The sequence below is a fragment of the Vigna angularis genome, chromosome 1 (genome assembly GCF_016808095.1).
Source record: "Vigna angularis cultivar LongXiaoDou No.4 chromosome 1, ASM1680809v1, whole genome shotgun sequence".
Taxonomy (NCBI): domain Eukaryota; kingdom Viridiplantae; phylum Streptophyta; class Magnoliopsida; order Fabales; family Fabaceae; genus Vigna; species Vigna angularis.
This window is the reverse complement of record NC_068970.1, coordinates 28,838,538-28,856,267: the sequence shown is the minus strand read 5'-3', so window position 1 is coordinate 28,856,267 and position 17,730 is coordinate 28,838,538. Positions and strand designations below refer to the sequence as shown.

Here is a 17,730-nt window from a genome sequence, read left to right as displayed (position 1 = left end):
GTCAAAATGTTCCGGCTGAAATGGGACGAGGATAATCGTCTCTTTGAAAGTTTTGGGTGTAGAACGTCTCTCCTCTTGCTTTGGTAACTAATCGGTATAAGGGGGTGACCTACAGAATACACTCCCTCAAATTAGAAATTTTCTGTGTAGGCCTTTAATAGTTCAGTAATGATTAAAAAGTGAATTTACCTCGAAATTAAACCCCTGTTTATAGAATTGATAGGAATCTGACTAATTAATTTACCTCTTAATGATTATTAATGCAAACTTTAACCATTAAATCATAGTCATTGTAATATTAATTACATTTTAACTATGCTCAATGGTTGTCGGAGCTGTCATGAAATGTTTATCCAGTTTGTTACCTACCGTACCCTATTGATCAGCTATAAGTCCATACTAATAGAAAATATCATTGAGTTTATATCTACTTAGAAGTTCTACAAGAGCAATATTCCGCGTTACAATATAAGTGGATGTGTGTATCTAATGTTACAAGTCCGGGACATTTATTTATAGCAGATAACCTCTTGTTCTGTGTAGGATTTGTTGAGGGTGCAAATTAATGGAAGAAACTGAGGAGAATCAGAAGCATTGCTGACATGACATGAAAAGGAAAGGTATGCGCAGCATCACATAATTTTCAGCAGTTTAGTTTGGATCCATGGAACGTAGCAATAGCACCATGCAGACGGATTTCGTTGAAGTAACATTAGAGGAAGGAACCTCGGGTTTCATCAAAGTACACAAAGTTGTTCCACCACCCTACAAGAGCAGCTTTCAGAAGTTCTTCGCCAAGGTCAAGGAAATCCTGTTCCCTGATGATCCTCTTCGCCAATTTAAGGGAGAACCTCTTCAGAGAAAACTAATCCTTGGTGCTCAATATTTATTCCCTTTGCTTCAATGGGTTCCTACTTACAACCTCAAACTCTTCAAATCTGACCTTATTTCTGGCCTCACAATTGCAAGTCTGGCCATCCCTCAGGTTAGCAAAAGTTTCAAATTTTAGAATTTCTTTTCAAATTGTGACCACATTGGACCTTCATCAACTTCAGTTTGTTTGTTTAATGATTTAAAAGATATAAATGAGTGTAAATTTTCGCTACATGGAGGTAGACTTTTAAGTTTACTTAACATATGTTACACAAATATTTTTGATGTTTGTTTTGTCTTGGTTTTGTTCTTAAATTATGTGTTGTCATCCAGGGAATCAGCTACGCTAAGCTTGCAAATCTTCCTCCAATTTTTGGACTCTGTGAGTGTGTTGATTTTGGCCGCAGTCTATGTTTATTTTAGTTCACAAATCAGCAGCTTTGTTGACTAGTGCTGTTCTTTGAACTACTTTTGGTGAATATTTCAGATTCTAGTTTTGTTCCTCCCCTTGTGTATGTTGTTCTTGGAAGCTCAATGGATCTTGCAGTAGGACCCGTTTCAATTGCTTCCCTAGTGCTAGGATCCATGCTGAATGAGGAAGTTTCTCCCACTGCAGAATCTGACCTCTTTCTTCAATTAGCCTTGACTTCAACATTCTTTGCCGGGATCTTTCAATCAGCCCTTGGAATTCTAAGGTCATCATTTCCTTCTTCACTCTTTCATTTCACCTTTATCTCCATTGAAATTCAAAGCTTTGTATTAAACACTGAGACCAAAAATGATTGTAGGCTTGGATTTATCATTGATTTTCTATCGAAGGCAATCCTTATTGGGTTCATGGGTGGATCAGCTGTAATTGTAGCTCTGCAACAGCTGAAAGGTCTTCTCGGAATCAAACATTTCACCAGCAAGATGGCCCTGGTTCCTGTTATGAGTTCCGTCTTTAATAACATCGACGAGGTTCATCCTAAATTTTTTGCTCTCTTCGTCTCACTGCTCTATCTACTATTATTCTAAAGGAAAATGTTATGTGCTATTTTTGCAGTGGTCGTGGCAAACAATAGTGATGGCGATTTGCTTCTTGGTGTTTCTGCTGGGTGCAAGACACGTGGTATGTTTTTATTTCTCATCTTTTACTATATGTTTTTATCTTACACTGTTTGTAACTATTTAATAAAAAATCATACCACTTTAATTTATCAGTATACAAAAGCTATTCAATAATATTGTTTTGTTTGATTTTATAATAGCTTTAATATATGACATAATTAAATTATTAAATAAGATGTGCACCAATACTAAAACTATTTATTAGTGTGCAAGATTCACATGAAAAACACATTAAAGTTAAGCATTCTTTTGTATTCTCTTTTTCGGTATGTCTTTATTTTCTGGACGAAGTTATTACAAATTAAAAAATATAAGTTTAAGAAAAATGTTTTTTTTATATGTACGACTTTCAACTTACTTTTAGATGTATTGATATCATTAAAAAAAAAGTTAATTTTTATTTCTATATTTGTAAAGAAAAAAAAAAAGAAATCGAAGGATAAAATAGTATATACAAAATGTGTATAAATATTTGTTTGATGGAAAAGTAATACGGTCCTAAAAAAAAATTTGAATAAATGTTAGTATAGGACAATTCGCGTAATTAGTACCACTAAACTATTTTATTCTTCTCTCATTTTCTATCTGCAATTACACGAACAACACCTTAAAATTTAACAATTTCTTATTTTCATTTCTATTATTCCTTTATTTTCTCAATGGAATCATCATAAACTAAAAAAATTTAAGAGGAAATTAATTTAATACCATATATATATATATATATATATATATATATATATATATATATATATATATATATATATATATATATATGTATGTGTGTGTGTGTTTGTGAGAGAGAGTAAATATTAAAATTAAATAAAAAAAACTATAATTTGAATGGTTATATTGGGTGATATAAACATGTTATATAATTCTAATTCAAATATTGATTATAGTTAAATAATTTAATATTTAAAAATAGAAAATTTATCGATTCATCACATATTTATGGATTTGAAAATATTAAAATGTTAAGTATGTTTTTATATTATATTATATATTTTGCCAATAGACCAGTTATCATGAGCGGTCGATTTAGCTGTATTGTATTTTTTGTATGACATTTTGTATTTTAGAAAAACGATGTGAGAAAAAAGTGTTATTCTCTCTTAAATATATTTTATTTTCTTTAAAGTTAATTCTTTTTTACTTCAGTTCTAAGAAAATTCTTTGCGTTTTATTTTTATAAAATTTGAAACTTTTACTTTATTTTTATGAAATATAAGAATTTGTATATAGTGCGCGTAAAATAGGGTAAGGGTAGTATATGCTACTGACTCGTACCAAAATAAACATGTGCAGAGCATAAAGAAACCAGAGTTATTCTGGGTCTCAGCTGGTGCTCCTCTTGTGTCTGTCATAATTTCTACTGCCCTGTCTTTTGCAATAAAGGCTCAACGTCATGGCATCAGTGTGGTAATTGCTTCTGTAATCACTATCAATGAATTTTAAGAGCTACATCTTACCATCATTCTAAACCAATGTTCTGTTACATGCTGCTGTGATTGCTAGATTGGAAAATTGCCAAGAGGAGTAAATCCTCCTTCAGCAGATAAGCTACTCTTTCGAGGAGATCATCTGCCTCTGGCCATCAAAACTGGCCTTATTACTGGCATTTTATCCCTCACAGTAAGTTTCATTCTTCTAACAAATACCGTTTTCTTCGATATCCCACATCAGTAATATGGATTGGATTTATTTTGAAACAGGAAGGAATTGCAGTGGGAAGAACATTTGCTACCATGAGAAACTACAAAGTGGATGGAAATAAGGAAATGATGGCAATAGGATTCATGAATGTGGTTGGCTCCACAACATCCTGCTATGTTACAACAGGTTGGAGTTCGTAGCCTAAAAAAAAGCCTTGTAAATTAGTGAAGCCCATGTATGAAGGTGTCAAAATCAATTATATTAACCCCTTTAAACTATGAACTTCAGGATCTTTCTCTCGCTCAGCTATCAATCACAACGCAGGTGCTAGAACAGCAATGTCCAACGTAGTAATGTCTGTGACAGTCTTAGTGACACTGTTGTTTCTGATGCCTTTGTTCCAATACACGCCAAATGTTATATTGGGTGCAATCATAATATCAGCTGTAATTGGCCTCATTGATATTCCTTCTGCTTATCTCATTTGGAAGGTAGACAAATTCGATTTCGTTGTGATGTTGGCAGCCTTCTTTGGTGTCATTTTTATCTCTGTCCAAATCGGCCTAGCTGTTTCAGTAAGCTCATTGTTTCTGCAATTTCTCTACAGTTCTGCATTTTTAGAATTTAGACTGTTCAATGATAAAATCCAGATCAATCAGTATGTGATCTGTGGAAACTTTCGGTACCCTTCTTTGCAAGTTGGGAATAAATATTACGAGCTCTTATTTCTTGATTTAACATTCTAGCAGCTCTTAGATTAATCATGTGATTGACAACAGAAATACGATCTTGTTGATCAGGTCGCATTATCAGTTTTAAGGATACTCCTGCAAATTACAAGGCCTAAAATAGTAATGTTGGGGAACATACCTGCGACAAACATATATAGAAATCTTCATCATTATAAGGAAGCCATAAGAGTACCTGGTTTTCTTATTTTAAGAATAAAGGCTCCGATCAACTTTGCAAACATCACATATCTCAACGAGAGGTTGATTTCATATCTACAGATTTATAGACTTTGTGAAACTTCTCAGCTGCATTGGTCATTGTTCTCACTGTTATTTAACCATTTGCACTTATTCTTAGAATATATCGGTGGGTAGAAGAAGAACAAGATACGATCAAAGAAAACGTCTGCCTTCAATTTCTCATTCTTGACATGTCAGGTAACTGAGTTAATTACAATTCTTTGTATGCAAAATGGGATATACATAACTAATAAATTATATGCATCAATGATATGATCTTTGGGATTTTCAGCTGTGAGTACCATAGACACAAGTGGAGTCTCACTTTTCAAGGACTTGAAAAACGCATTGACAATGAAGGGTGTTTCGGTAAGTACGCTAAACTCTGGCAAACTTAATCATTACACAAGTTCATAGATAGGAATTTAACCTCAACTGTGAGTAATGAATTGTGACAGATTGTGTTGGTGAATCCTCTGGCTGAGGTGATAGATAAGCTGCAAAAATCAGATGATGCTAATGACTTCATTCGAGCAGAATACCTTTTCTTAACAGTTGGAGAGGCTGTAGCTTCACTTTCATCAACAATGACGAGACAAACACCAACCGTGCAAGACGCAAGGTGGAATATACCATTGTGACTGAGTACTACTGATTTGAACTTAAGATAGCAGAAAAAAAGTTTAAAAAAAGAAGCAGCAGCAGGGTTGTGGCACAGTGAATAGAGTTGGTATGGACTAACTGATGCAACTATTTAGAAAAGTTGGTTCAACTATTTATGATCTCATGAAATTGAAACCCTGTTGTTTCCTAGATTCTCTTCAAACTCAAGCAGCCCTTGACAGTGAATTGAAGTGGTAACAAGTTATTGGCTGTGAACTTAGACATAAGAAATGTAGCAACACACAAGCTGATTTAGACATTCAAGTTGATTTCCATGTTCTGACTCAACAAAATCTCTTAAGAATATCTGATTTATATAAAGATAAAACCCCAAAAGAGTGTACTACGTAATCCACAATGCTACTCAATCAATGTAAATAACATTCGCTTCTGAAATAAAATTGTTTAGGAAAGCTAAATTGAACTGCACACAAGCTTTAATTGAGTTTAAGATATATGTTCTAACAGCTGGTTCCAAAAAAAGCAATAGAAAGGTATATAATCATTTGCATACATAAATAAGAGTGTGTTCTGGATGAGAATAAAGGAGCGACTTATAAAAACTAAAATTGAATGCAATCATGTACATGAACTCAACTGAAACCTTCTCTGTCAGTTGTTCTACTTCTGTGAAATTGCAACATTCTATTATAATTTAATAAATACAATTAATGAAATATACCTGAAGTCAAAGATTGGAATATCTTACACTGATGTAGCTGTAAATATTTCTTCTTTCTTAAATAAATATTAAATAAATAATAAACTCATTTAATATGTTGAAAAATAAAATATATTTGTAATTATTTCGATCTCAAGTAACCTGAGATAACATATTTAGTATCAATTTCTACATCAAGGTATTATTTGTTTTGAAGTCTGAATACATCCAATAGTCGTACAATTTAAATATACTTTCTTTTTTTTATCCTCTGAGATACTTAGACCAGGACAGTAATAATTTTTATTAAGAAATTAAATTACTCAATGTGTGTAATTATTTGAGAATTTTCAATGAATAAAAAGATATTTGGAAATTTTGATTTTTTACCAATGATTAGTTTTAACTTGAGTTACATTATGTGTATCCTTTTCTGGTGCACGTGAACAAGAATTGTGAGAACATACAGATACAGAAAGCTACATGTGCATGACATGCCAAAAGATTAAAAATATAGTTTTTGCTTGAAAAGGAAGCATTGTTGTTTTTGTCTTTTGATAGTATTAAGGTTATGTTTGTTATGTATCTTTGATAACCACGTTTGTCAAGAATTTGCTACATATGTTACTTAAGTCGCAAATTGTAGCAGCTTTCCAAGGTTTGCATTGATGTATATATGCAACTATGTTGAACAGTGAATAGAAAGTTCATAGTGGAGTTGTGGAAAGAACTAATATATATCATAATTTGAACCTTCACAAATAAGTAGTAGAAATGCCACCATGGTTTCATTGAAAAAATAGGTAGTCTGATCTCAGTTTGTGCTCCACTTGGAAGCCTACAGATTAAATTTACTATGGATTATGGTTGTGTTCTTAGGTTTTATTTTTAAATCTTTCAAAATGAGTGAATGTATTCTTATAAAAAGAATAAACAATGAATACAAATATTAAAAAAAGAATAAAAATAATTAAGTTTACATTTTAGTAATTATTTTATTTATAAAATTAAGGGTTTTAATAATTTAAATGAAATAAAAAAAAAAGTATAGTCAATGATGTGATAGGAGAAGAAGAACCTTAGGAGTGTGAAAGAATTTGTGAATATTTAATAAGTTGAACAATAGTTAGTTGAGAAAGAGAATGAATAATTATGTGAAAAAAAAAAGAAAGAAATAAGAGTTTCTTCAATGAAAGAAAACTAAGTATAAAAAAGAATAATGAAAACAAGTTTTTAGATTATCTAATAAATTGAGTATTTTATTAATTTAAAACTAGAATGTGGACATCAACAATTATAAGAAAATGTATGGAGGTGAGAAATATGTATATACTCACCTACGTCTCATTTTCGTTTTCATACTTAATTTAAACAAACAAGGTGAGAAATATGTATATACTCACCAAAGGTTTTAAGCATTCATGACTATATATGTTCGTTCAATTGATTTTATAAATTTTAGACATAATTCATTAGACGCAACCCATGAAATAAAATCACACAGTCAATTTAAATATGATTTGCTGATCTAATTATCTTTATACTTTGTCACCTTATATTTTTTTTTATTTATTGTTTCAATAATTTCATTTCCAATAAGTTACTTTACTTTTTTTTTTCTTTTACTACATTCTTGCGTTTTGTCTTTATAGTTTTTATTTTCAATTTTGAAGACATTTTTGAGAGGCGCATAAACCATCCTAACACTACACCTTTTAGAGAAGTGAAAAAAACTTTACATCATATGACATCATTTGTTGTGTACAGTGCCATTTGGGTGACAAACATGATCCAAGTTGGTAGATCCATCATACTTCTTAAACACTAACATTCTTCAATTGTTAGGTAAGATAGTCTCCCATGATATTAGTATTGAATGAGTACATTCTCAATATGTTCATCATGACCGTGACAAATAGGTCATGATAGTTACTTCCACCGATGTTGCTTTCTTGAATTGTTTGGTCTGGTTCATTGTGGTTGTTTGTTTAGCTCGGGTTGAGTTAGGATAGAAAGTATAAGCTCTCTCACTCTGTATTCCTTATAAGTACATTCTTGACACAAGGTTTTCAATTCCTCCTCATACTTCCTTTTCATTTCATCCATTCCTCTCCTCATTTCTTTCATCATTACTATAGGGTCCATTTGTTGCTCCTTTGATGCCTCTTCTACTACTATGTTGCTCGTCATGTGTCTCGTGGTCACCATGGGAATTAAAGAAATTCACACTCGTCCCACGATGGATGCTAAAATGTTTCTATAGGACCAGTTGGACACTCTTAACTACTTGAAGGCTTAGTCCTCTAGTCACTTTTGTCTTCAACTTATTTGTTCTTAAGTATATTCTATTCGTCTTAAACTGCTCGGGTGGTACTTGTAGAAGACACTCTAACGCTAAGTCCGTAGGTGACGAGTGCAAGGGTATTGAATGTAGTAATAAATGTAATCCAACTATCTTACATAGACCTCCTATTTATATTATTTGTAATGGACTTTTACATGAACTTAATTAGAATCCAATTATGTCTTAACATAATTATTTGGTTGATTTGTGTTAAAAATTGCTTTTGGATTGACTAATCATTTTGAAAGTTAACCAATAAATCATGTTTAATATTAATCATCGACATGTAAACAATAAATCATGAATCATCGACAAGTAAACAATAAATCATGAATCATCGACAAGTAAACAGGTTCATTACCTAACATCTACATAGAGGAGATAAGACAAATTAAATATTTTTAATCCTTTCAATTAAATTATCTTTATTTATGCTATTTTTTCATATCTTTTCCATAAAAAAAATCTATTTTCACTATCTTTTCTTTCACCTATTTCTCTTTTATTTTCTAAATCACTTTCCTCTCGTATTTTTTTTTAGCAAAAGGGAGTTGATTATTGTTTGCTTTGATTATTGATGGGCGTTTGAAAGATTGAAAAAGGTCTACCGTGTTATCGAGGATAGCAGAAAACGCTTTGACAAAACAAGCACCGCGACGCAGCTGAATCAAATTCACGCCAAAACAAAAAAGTTGAGAGAGAGAGAGAGAGAGAATGGGGAAAAGACAAATCCCAGACCCTCCCAACTTGAAGAAATACGGCGTTCCATTCTACTCCGTTGCTTGGATTCCTCAACATCTTATCAAATCGCGCCAAATTCAAACTGCCGATGATTCCTCCGACTCCGATCATAACTCTGCGCTCTCCACCGAACCGGAGTCAGAGCCCGCGACTAAGGCGGAGTCGGAGCCTGCGTCGGTCACCGGTAACTACCTGCTGTTCACCGGTGGCGGTGGAGCAGGTCGCAGTGGTATTCCTAATGCTTTGGTGATTGCGCACTTCGATATTGCATCCAATTCTCTCTCCAGCCAACCGGTACGAATTTTCCTTTTGCTTCTCGCTCGATTACCCAATTCTTATGAATTTGATTTTTGTGGCGAAAATTTCGAAACTAGAGGAATTGGATCTGGTTTGGATTAGGATCTTCTTCGTGTGATGCAATGTGGATTACTGCTATGTATTTTTGTTAGAATGTGAGGAATCTTTTCTAGTTGCTTGATTTTGATATTCTGTGCATTGTTTTGAAGAAGTAGATTTGTTAGAATTGAGAGCAAATGATGCATTAAATTTTTTTTGTTTGTCTAAGATAGTAGAATGATGATGTTCATGTGTTTATAATACTAAACTCTCTTGTTTGAGTAACCTTATCAATATTTCAGGTGTTTAAGTTAGGAACTGATTCCGAATTGCCTTATAGGATGGCACTTCAATCCCAGGGTGATGGCCTTATTTGTGCAATGGAAACGCCAAAGGTTTGCAGGTCTTTGCTTCTCATCACCTCTTTTCTTAATATCTTTATAGAATTCATTTCTAGGTGTAAATCTGTGTGTCAAATGTTTTGGATGAGCGAACCTGGACTAGTTCGAGCATACATGATGTAGAAGTAATGCTTGGTTGATCAATTGGAAAATGAAAGCATGTTTCATCTATACTTTACCATGTGCAAATAAATTTTCATTTTCGTCCTCCCAACCAAGTTGTGTGAAATACTGGGTAGGAAATACAATCACAATTTCAAAATTGTGAGCTTTACATGCTGAAGTATTAAGACTTGTCTAGAATGTCGAGGAACTGTGTGCACCCTATATAGTTTAATTATGTATATCATATAACCTTTTTTACCTTGACCAACTAGGATGAGGATTATTCATAGTCTCAATGAATTCGGACTTGACTAAGGTGTGAAAGTAACTCATGTTCATCAAACTATGTAAGGACTTAGTTTCGAATAGATTGAAGAAATTTTTACTTATATACATTATCTGTTATTGTATATTACAGAATATTGAACTGGAAGGTGATAAACCCAGTAGACAGTATGGTATATTAGTAGTTCTGTCTAAGACCATAGAAATGATGCAAGAGAATCTTTGACAACTTGAATTTTTCTCTTGTTAGTATCAGTGCAAAGTTTGATTGACAAAATTAGCATGTGAATATGCCATATTTTCCGGACAACAGTTTTCATGGAAATAACTGCCCAGTTTTGGTAGTTTTGGGAGTTTCTGTTGTATAGTTCGTTTTCTTTTTTGTGGACATTTGTTTACTTCAGAACAAAATAAAGGCAAATAACAAAAGCACATTGTTACGTCAATGTACAAAAATATCTAGAAAATTATCATTTTCTTTTCATTTTTTTAATTTAGGGGATTGGTAGCTCGATGTTTGGTGTATGCCATTGTAAATTGTCCAAATATTTCCCTAGTGTTTCCACCAACTAAATGAAAGTAGTGATTCATTTAATAAAGTTTACACAAGAATAAAGTAGAAAGAGGAAAGTAAAGGTATTTTTGTCACTCCATAATCTACATGCTGAACTGATATTTTAGACCAAGAAGAAGCTTTGATTTCATTTTGTTCTATAATTTCATCTAGCTATAGAACACTATGATCAGCATTATGCCTCATTTATATAGATGGTTTGACTGGGATTATCAAAACAAGAGCTCTGAAATTCATAAGTTGAGTCTGAAGATGTCAGATAAAGTGCTCACGCAGTTGGAGGATGTTGGACAGCAATTAGCATTAGCATTCAACAAGGAGGGTACTGCACTAGCTGCTGGTGGGGAGGTATGGATTTCCTTTATATTTACTTTATTTCAAAAGCTGTCAAAATCTAAAAATGTAACCTTTCCTGATGCTTCTCCAATTTTTTCAATTCATTGTATGAGGTGATATGTTGTCTTTGTTTTTCACTTTTTCCTAATTGATATTAAATGATGAGAAACTTGTTTTATTGGACAGTGGTTGCGTGCCATATATATGCTTTAAAGTTTCTTCATTGCAGAATTACAATGCTTTCATTCTTCTGAAAAATAAGCATTAACTAGTAGATAATTTCTTTTTTGATCAAGGAATGAAATGCGGTATGATATTGTAATTTGGTGCAGTACAGGATGGAAATATAAGGGTTTTCAAGTGGCCTAGCATGGAAGTTATTCTCAACGAGTCTAATGCTCATTCTTCTGTGAAGGATTTACATTTCAGGTTTGATGTGCATATAATCATCAGCATTTCACAGATGTGTTACTCTTTCACTCATTTACTTATAATTCATAAAGGAAAAATGACAGATGACAATGATCTCTTTAATCCCCATTATTGTAAAAGGATTGTGCCTTACGTTTTGGTTTTACATGTATGGCAGTTCTGATGGTAAATTACTTGCCTCTTTGGGAAGTGGTGGCCCCTGCAGAGTTTGGGACGTTTCTTCATCAATGGTCTTATCTACTCTACCAAATGAAAATGTGAGCAATTGATTAAATCTTACTGGATAAACTTTGCATGGGCTTGATAGCTTTATGTGCCTTTTTTTAATTTTTCTCTTCTTGATAATTGATGAAATTTGGTTATGTCATGGATTTGCTCCATACTATTACTAACATAATATTTAGAGATATGAAAATTTTATAAATCACAATTAACTAGTAAAAGTTATATTTAATTTTTATTTGTCTAGACTCTGGATGATACTGTTAGGTTCCTGGGTTTGAAACCTAACTAAGAACACTAACAGTAGGTAAAAACAATAATGAAAGAATGAGTTTTTCTATTATTCACAGTAAAAGAACTCTCTTTACAAAGAATGGTTGGGAGCATAACCTCCCTCTATAGGCTAAAATCATGTCTTTACAACAAATTCACTCAATAAATTCCCCTGTACAGAACCCACTCCCTATTTATAAAGTTTCTCTTCCCCTTCCCACTAACTAACTAACTGTCAAATAACTCTTCCCTCCTAACTGTCCTCTTATTTTCTCTTCCTTCTATCCTAAACCCATTATAACCTATCACCCTATATCCTATCAGATACATAATATTTTTTTCATACATTCGTGTTAAAACCTTTATAGCTGTTATATATTGTATAATACTCATTTGCTTACAATTTTCCTATATCAATTATTATCCAGGACCTACATGATTATTCATCTATTACTTAGAGTAGGGGGGGAACAACTAAAGACATTTGTTTCATAGCATAGCATAAGATTACATGTGCCCTTCCCTCTCAGTAATATATCTCTTGGCCCAGTTTAATATATTTTTTATAATAAAATGTTCTTTTTATGTGATTTAGGTTGGTTCATGTTGAACCAGTGGTCAGAGAGCATCACTGTCAACCAACGGCTTTGTGCTGATGTGATCTATTATGAATGATCATTAATAATTCTGACTTACTCAGAGCATCACTGTCAACCAACGGCTTTGTGCTGATGTGATCTATTATGAATGATCATTAATAATTCTGACTTACTCAGTGACGAGACCTGTGTTTATGGGAGGTTTTCAGTTTGACAGATGTAATGAGCAGATTACTTTTGGTCTGAATTTACTAGTTTTGTGATAATAGGCTCAGTGGATCCTAAAGCAACCTCAAAGAAAACAAGATGAATTGATTTCCTTGTAGAGAGCTACTAATGGGAAAAATTAAGGAGACAAAAAATAGGAGGTTAGGATCCAATATTTTAAAGGCAACAGCATATATTCTAGGAGTAACTAGAAATCCCAAATAATAGCTATTCTTGAAACTTTGTTCACCATGTATCATAACTCCCATATGTCTTGATCTCATTCTAGTCATTATTGGCAAATAGGTTACCTTTATCTGAAGTAGAAATTAGTTATAATCTTAAAGTCATAACTACCATGTTGTATCAAGTAAATCTAGCATTTAACATCTGGTGGGGAAAATTCTATATTGCCTAGCTTCACCTTAATGGTAGTTACCCGTAGCCCACCTCAGTTGTTGGCCTCAAGGGTGGTGTGTAGTCCCACATTAATGAGAGATATGACTTAAATTAAAGCTTGGACAATTCTCACTTTAAAAGTTAGTTTTTGAGGATTGTTAGACTAAAGACTACCCTTGATACCACAATTAAGAAAATGTCTAAATAGGTTGCAACTAAGGCAAGGTAGAAGGGCAGCAAGCATGGCAGTGAAGGTTGCCCAACAATGAATTTTAAGATAGATTTTGCTATCATTTTTGCATTTGGATTTAGGATTTAACTCAAACCCACAAAATCAATGGGTAACGTGAAGACTGTTCAAATTGTATGAACTCTATTTAACTTATATCTCTTGTAGATATGTAACTAAATATTTTCCTTAAGACTACTATGAAGGAAACCTCCACATAGACTGCAACTAATGCAGTTTTTGTGACCATAATTAAGGCTTCTAACACCAGGGTTAAACATGTGCCCCTATTATTCTCATATTTGGTTTGGTGATTGCTTTGTCAATAACTATGTATTCTAATCATATTTTGTTGAATTTATGTAGCGTGAAACTTTTAGCTCTTGCAGATTTTCTCAAACAAATGACAAGACTCAAGTCTTGTATATTGCTGCCATGACAGGTAAATAATTTTTCAGAGAAAAGTTATCTTATCTGTCTTTTGTATCTTTTAACTTAACGAAGTTTTTATTGTTGTCTATAGATAAAGGTGGAAGCATCCTTACCTGGAATACACAAACATGGGAAAGGATGGGCTCAAAGCATATTATTCGTGATGCAATCTCTGCATTTAATGTCTCAGCTGATGGAAAGATTCTTGCATGGTACATTTTTCTACTACTTAAGATGGCACCCCCATCTTTTCTTAAGCTACTTGAAGAAAATGTGCCTTGACTTTTGTGGTTTTCAGACCTCGAGGTGCACTTTGACAAAAACTTATTTCTTCTGTTTTGGTGGATTTCCATGCAGTGGAACACCTTCAGGAGACATTGTAATTGTAAATTCAACAAATATGCGAATTCAGACAATGATAAAAAAGGCTCACCTTGGCATTGTAACTGCTTTAGCATTCTCCCCTGATTCAAGGTTTGAACTATGTATTATATAATTTTCCGTAGAAATTTTATGTTCGATAATGATGATTTTGGTTCCTAAATAGGTAAACTGGTAACAATTTAGTTCCTCAAAGGCGGACTGTTCTTATTTAATCTCAAAATGTATAAAAAAGTGTGACAGTTATATTAACAAATTGATTCTTGAAGTTTACAACTTAATGCCAAATTGACATTCAAAAAATATCACTCAGGGTCAAATTGATCCTTAAACATTACAACTTAATGACAAAACACAATTGTTGTAAATTTTACACATTCAAGGCTAAATCATAATTTTTGTTTTTTCAGTGACCACCCACATTGAAATATCAAAATGGTCATTTACCCTTTGCTGTCTTATGCCATGTTTAAGGGTAGTCATATTTGTGCTTCTGTATTTAGGGCTTTGGCTTCGGTATCCATGGATTCAAGTGCAAGGGTAACAATAATTGAAGAGAAGAAGACAAATGGTACGTGTATATTTCATAGTTTGTTCTCAGATTAACTCTGCATGTTCTTGCTGTACACATACATACTTGTTTTTGAAGAACTCTTTGTACATAGTGTATAGTCCTTTTGTGCGTGGCTATAATGCTGTATTGTCAATAACACTCGGTATTAGACTCTCAAGTATCGAAAGCACGTGTTTAAACATCTGACCAGTCTAAATTTTCAATTCCTGCAAAGTGAAATTGGGTCATATTAGCTTAAAGTGGAAAAATAAGTAATCTAATATAATGTTGTAGCGTGGTTGGTTGAATATTTATCATTCACGTTCCGTAGGTCCCCCTTTCCATGTTTCAATTGTGTATTGAAAGTTCTGTTCAAATAGCTTATCCAAAACTTTCAGGATTTGGCTAAAGAGTCGAAGGTAACAACTTCCAAATTTGACCAACCGCACACCTGAAAAAAAGTAATTTACAAAATAATGATACAAATGAAATTAGAGACGACTCATCGTTCAGTAAAATATATAATTGATTTTACTAAATGAATGTTGTATTTGATCATGTTATCAAGTAAAAGGTTAATTTTGCACTCAACTCACTTTTTCTCTTGTTTCAAGGAGGGCTGAGCTTGTGGATTGCAGTATTTATCATCCTACTTGCTATTGCTGCTTACTTTCTCCAGCAAGGACTTGAAAAATGAAGGTTCAAGATTTTGCTTATTTCAATATGAAACATTTAGCATCTTTGTGAATGCCACTGCTCAGTTCTGATGCATTTTCATTTTGAGGGGTTTTCTGATACTTTTTTCTTTTTTTTGTATTGGCATCTTCATGAAACGTTATTCTTGGACTACCCTCTCTCTAAAATGCCTTGTAACATGGGTTGTATCGTTACCTTACATGTGTTGTGCAATTCGTCCTTGTAGAATTGAGCAGTTATTCATTACTTGCTCGCTATTTTGATGTTATTTGTTATGTAGCTTTTCAGTGAGAAATACCCCAAAGGCACGGGTGTAGTCAATAGTCCATAAACTAATAAATATTTGCCATAAGGTGTGTGATTACATATTACCAGTTCTGTCAAATGGTTCAACCATTATACAAGACTTCAAGGCTGAGTTTTTACTGCAAACTTCTAATTTTGATGAAAACATATATTTTCTTATCTATATGTTATTGTTGGTAAATTATTTACTTGTCTCTTACGTGGTTTAAAATTATGATGCTGACGGTGGTACAATTTTCCTTGCGAGTACGTTAAACAAAGTTCGTTTATCCGATATTCACAATTTCGTAAAGTAAAAGTAGTATGAAGAACGCAAAGAAAGAATAAAGAGTAATTGTCATTTTTATATTCTTAATTCACAGTAAATAAATGTATTTTTATTGATTTATTAATAATGTAAACTATTTATGAAAAAATCGTTCTTGTAATCACTCATGAATAACGTTGTCAAATATAAATATTTAACAGTTTCATTATAATTTTTTTTTCTTAATTAAGTCTCCACAAATTTGATTATTTTTCATCGAATTTTTACTATTTTTTTGTGTTCAAAATTTTTATAATTTTTAATTAAATTCTGTTATTAAATCTTTTGTTTATCTTTTTGTGTCATTTTATTTATTTATTTTTACATATTAATAAATATGAAATCTTTCTAACTAATATAAAATAAGTTAAAAATTTTATAGTCTTCGTATTTTTATTGAAATTTCTATTTGATTTTTAAATTTTAAGTAGTTTAAATTGAGTTTCTTTTCTAAAAAAATTGTAATAAATTTAAATCACGTAAATGGGTAATGGTTTTGATTTTGTTGAATTTTGACACTCCTCCTAAACAAAAATGGGAGTCTATTTTTTTTTGTGAAACCCTTCCTAACTTAGTAGAACTCACAAACATTATCTATATAAATACAATAAAATTCACATAATTCACCGACATAGTTAACAAGACAAGGTTTTCCACTTTTGAAATATCTCATATTACTTGTGACAACTGGTCCATTGCTGATTCCTAAATTTCTGCATCTTAGATAGACATGAAGTGATTTAAAAATTAACTTGATGATTATTAAATTGCCAGTTGGTAAGGTTCAATAACTGTATGTTGCGCCAGTTAAAGATTGTGTTACACTATTCTAGTCTTAGTCATTAATAACATTATTTGATCTAGTTCATAGTGTAACAATCTTTCTAACTCAAAACACCATTCCTTATGTTGTTGTTTGTGGAACCTAGATGATCTTATTGTCTTATTCAGACCACTACTCATGATTCTGTTGTGCCCTCCTGTATAATTTCAGGTTTTGATTTTTCACAAGCTAGAAACTCTCATGATCCAAGGACCTTTCAAGGATCCAATAAACCAATCACTTAAAAGAAGAGGAGTGCACACGTCAACTATTAAAATTATTCAACCAAATAACACATCTTTCACTAAATATTACAACTCATCCCATCTTTTCACTAAATAACTAATTAACAAAAATAACTTATTTGTTACACATTTAAAAAAAAAACCTAACGAAAATAACTTATTTGTTACACATTTAAAAAAAAACCTAATTAAAATTACTTAAAATCTAATGATCAAATTGAGATTTTAATATATGAAAATTGTAAAAGGATTTTAACCATATAAAATATTTTGTGATTAACAAGTGATTTTTATTACTTTAAATGTAGGCTTACAATGACGGTCTTCTATAGGATTTATGTTATAACCTGCTTTTAGAACTTGGCTTTTTTTTTTTTTAAATATATCTTTAAAAGAGACTGTTGTATAGAAGAGGTGCTTTCAAATGTTTTGGAATATGAATGAAAAGTTTTAATTTTTGCATATCCTCTACAATTTTCCATGAGAAGTTGTGTGTGGCACCGTGTGTGCAGTGAGGCATCTGTGTATCGAGAAACAGAGTGTAATATAATTTAGGGTTTATGATGGATC

The 17,730-nt window shown here is 32.3% G+C and overlaps 2 protein-coding genes across 3 annotated transcripts; both read left to right on the top strand.

Annotated features, from left to right (window-relative positions):
* The first annotated feature begins 452 nt into the window (after positions 1-452).
* On the top strand, positions 453-5,642 carry LOC108341373 (probable sulfate transporter 3.3). Its single transcript, XM_017579061.2, has 13 exons — positions 453-985; positions 1,207-1,255; positions 1,361-1,568; positions 1,662-1,833; positions 1,919-1,984; positions 3,292-3,405; positions 3,502-3,618; positions 3,699-3,825; positions 3,928-4,214; positions 4,440-4,630; positions 4,729-4,808; positions 4,903-4,979; positions 5,069-5,642. The coding sequence occupies exons 1-13, from the start codon at positions 665-667 to the stop codon at positions 5,249-5,251; spliced, it is 1,992 nt and encodes a 663-aa protein (XP_017434550.1). The 5' UTR covers positions 453-664; the 3' UTR covers positions 5,252-5,642.
* A 3,200-nt stretch (positions 5,643-8,842) lies between these two features.
* LOC108343397 (SEC12-like protein 2) lies at positions 8,843-15,850 on the top strand. Of its 2 annotated transcripts, none has more exons than XM_052880428.1 (11): positions 8,843-9,313; positions 9,658-9,758; positions 10,915-11,068; positions 11,394-11,485; positions 11,646-11,745; positions 13,784-13,859; positions 13,941-14,061; positions 14,207-14,323; positions 14,734-14,801; positions 15,401-15,482; positions 15,706-15,850. In XM_052880428.1, the coding sequence occupies exons 1-10, from the start codon at positions 8,993-8,995 to the stop codon at positions 15,478-15,480; spliced, it is 1,230 nt and encodes a 409-aa protein (XP_052736388.1). In that variant the 5' UTR covers positions 8,843-8,992; the 3' UTR covers positions 15,481-15,482; positions 15,706-15,850. The 2 variants fall into 2 exon arrangements, with proteins under 2 accessions (XP_052736388.1, XP_017437140.1); XM_017581651.2 differs by having other exon boundaries at positions 8,844-9,313; positions 15,398-15,482.
* The last annotated feature ends 1,880 nt before the right edge of the window (positions 15,851-17,730 follow it).

Excerpts from the sequence above, each read along its gene's own strand:
- LOC108341373 (XM_017579061.2), top strand. The coding sequence starts at position 665 with ATGGAACGTAGCAATAGCACCATGCAGACGGATTTCGTTGAAGTAACA. Across the intron at positions 986-1,206 it reads CAAGTCTGGCCATCCCTCAG|GGAATCAGCTACGCTAAGCT; the intron begins GTTAGCAAAAGT and ends GTTGTCATCCAG. Across the intron at positions 3,826-3,927 it reads ATCCTGCTATGTTACAACAG|GATCTTTCTCTCGCTCAGCT; the intron begins GTTGGAGTTCGT and ends TATGAACTTCAG.
- LOC108343397 (XM_017581651.2), top strand. The coding sequence starts at position 8,993 with ATGGGGAAAAGACAAATCCCAGACCCTCCCAACTTGAAGAAATACGGC. Across the intron at positions 9,314-9,657 it reads ATTCTCTCTCCAGCCAACCG|GTGTTTAAGTTAGGAACTGA; the intron begins GTACGAATTTTC and ends TCAATATTTCAG. Across the intron at positions 11,486-11,645 it reads GTGAAGGATTTACATTTCAG|TTCTGATGGTAAATTACTTG; the intron begins GTTTGATGTGCA and ends CATGTATGGCAG.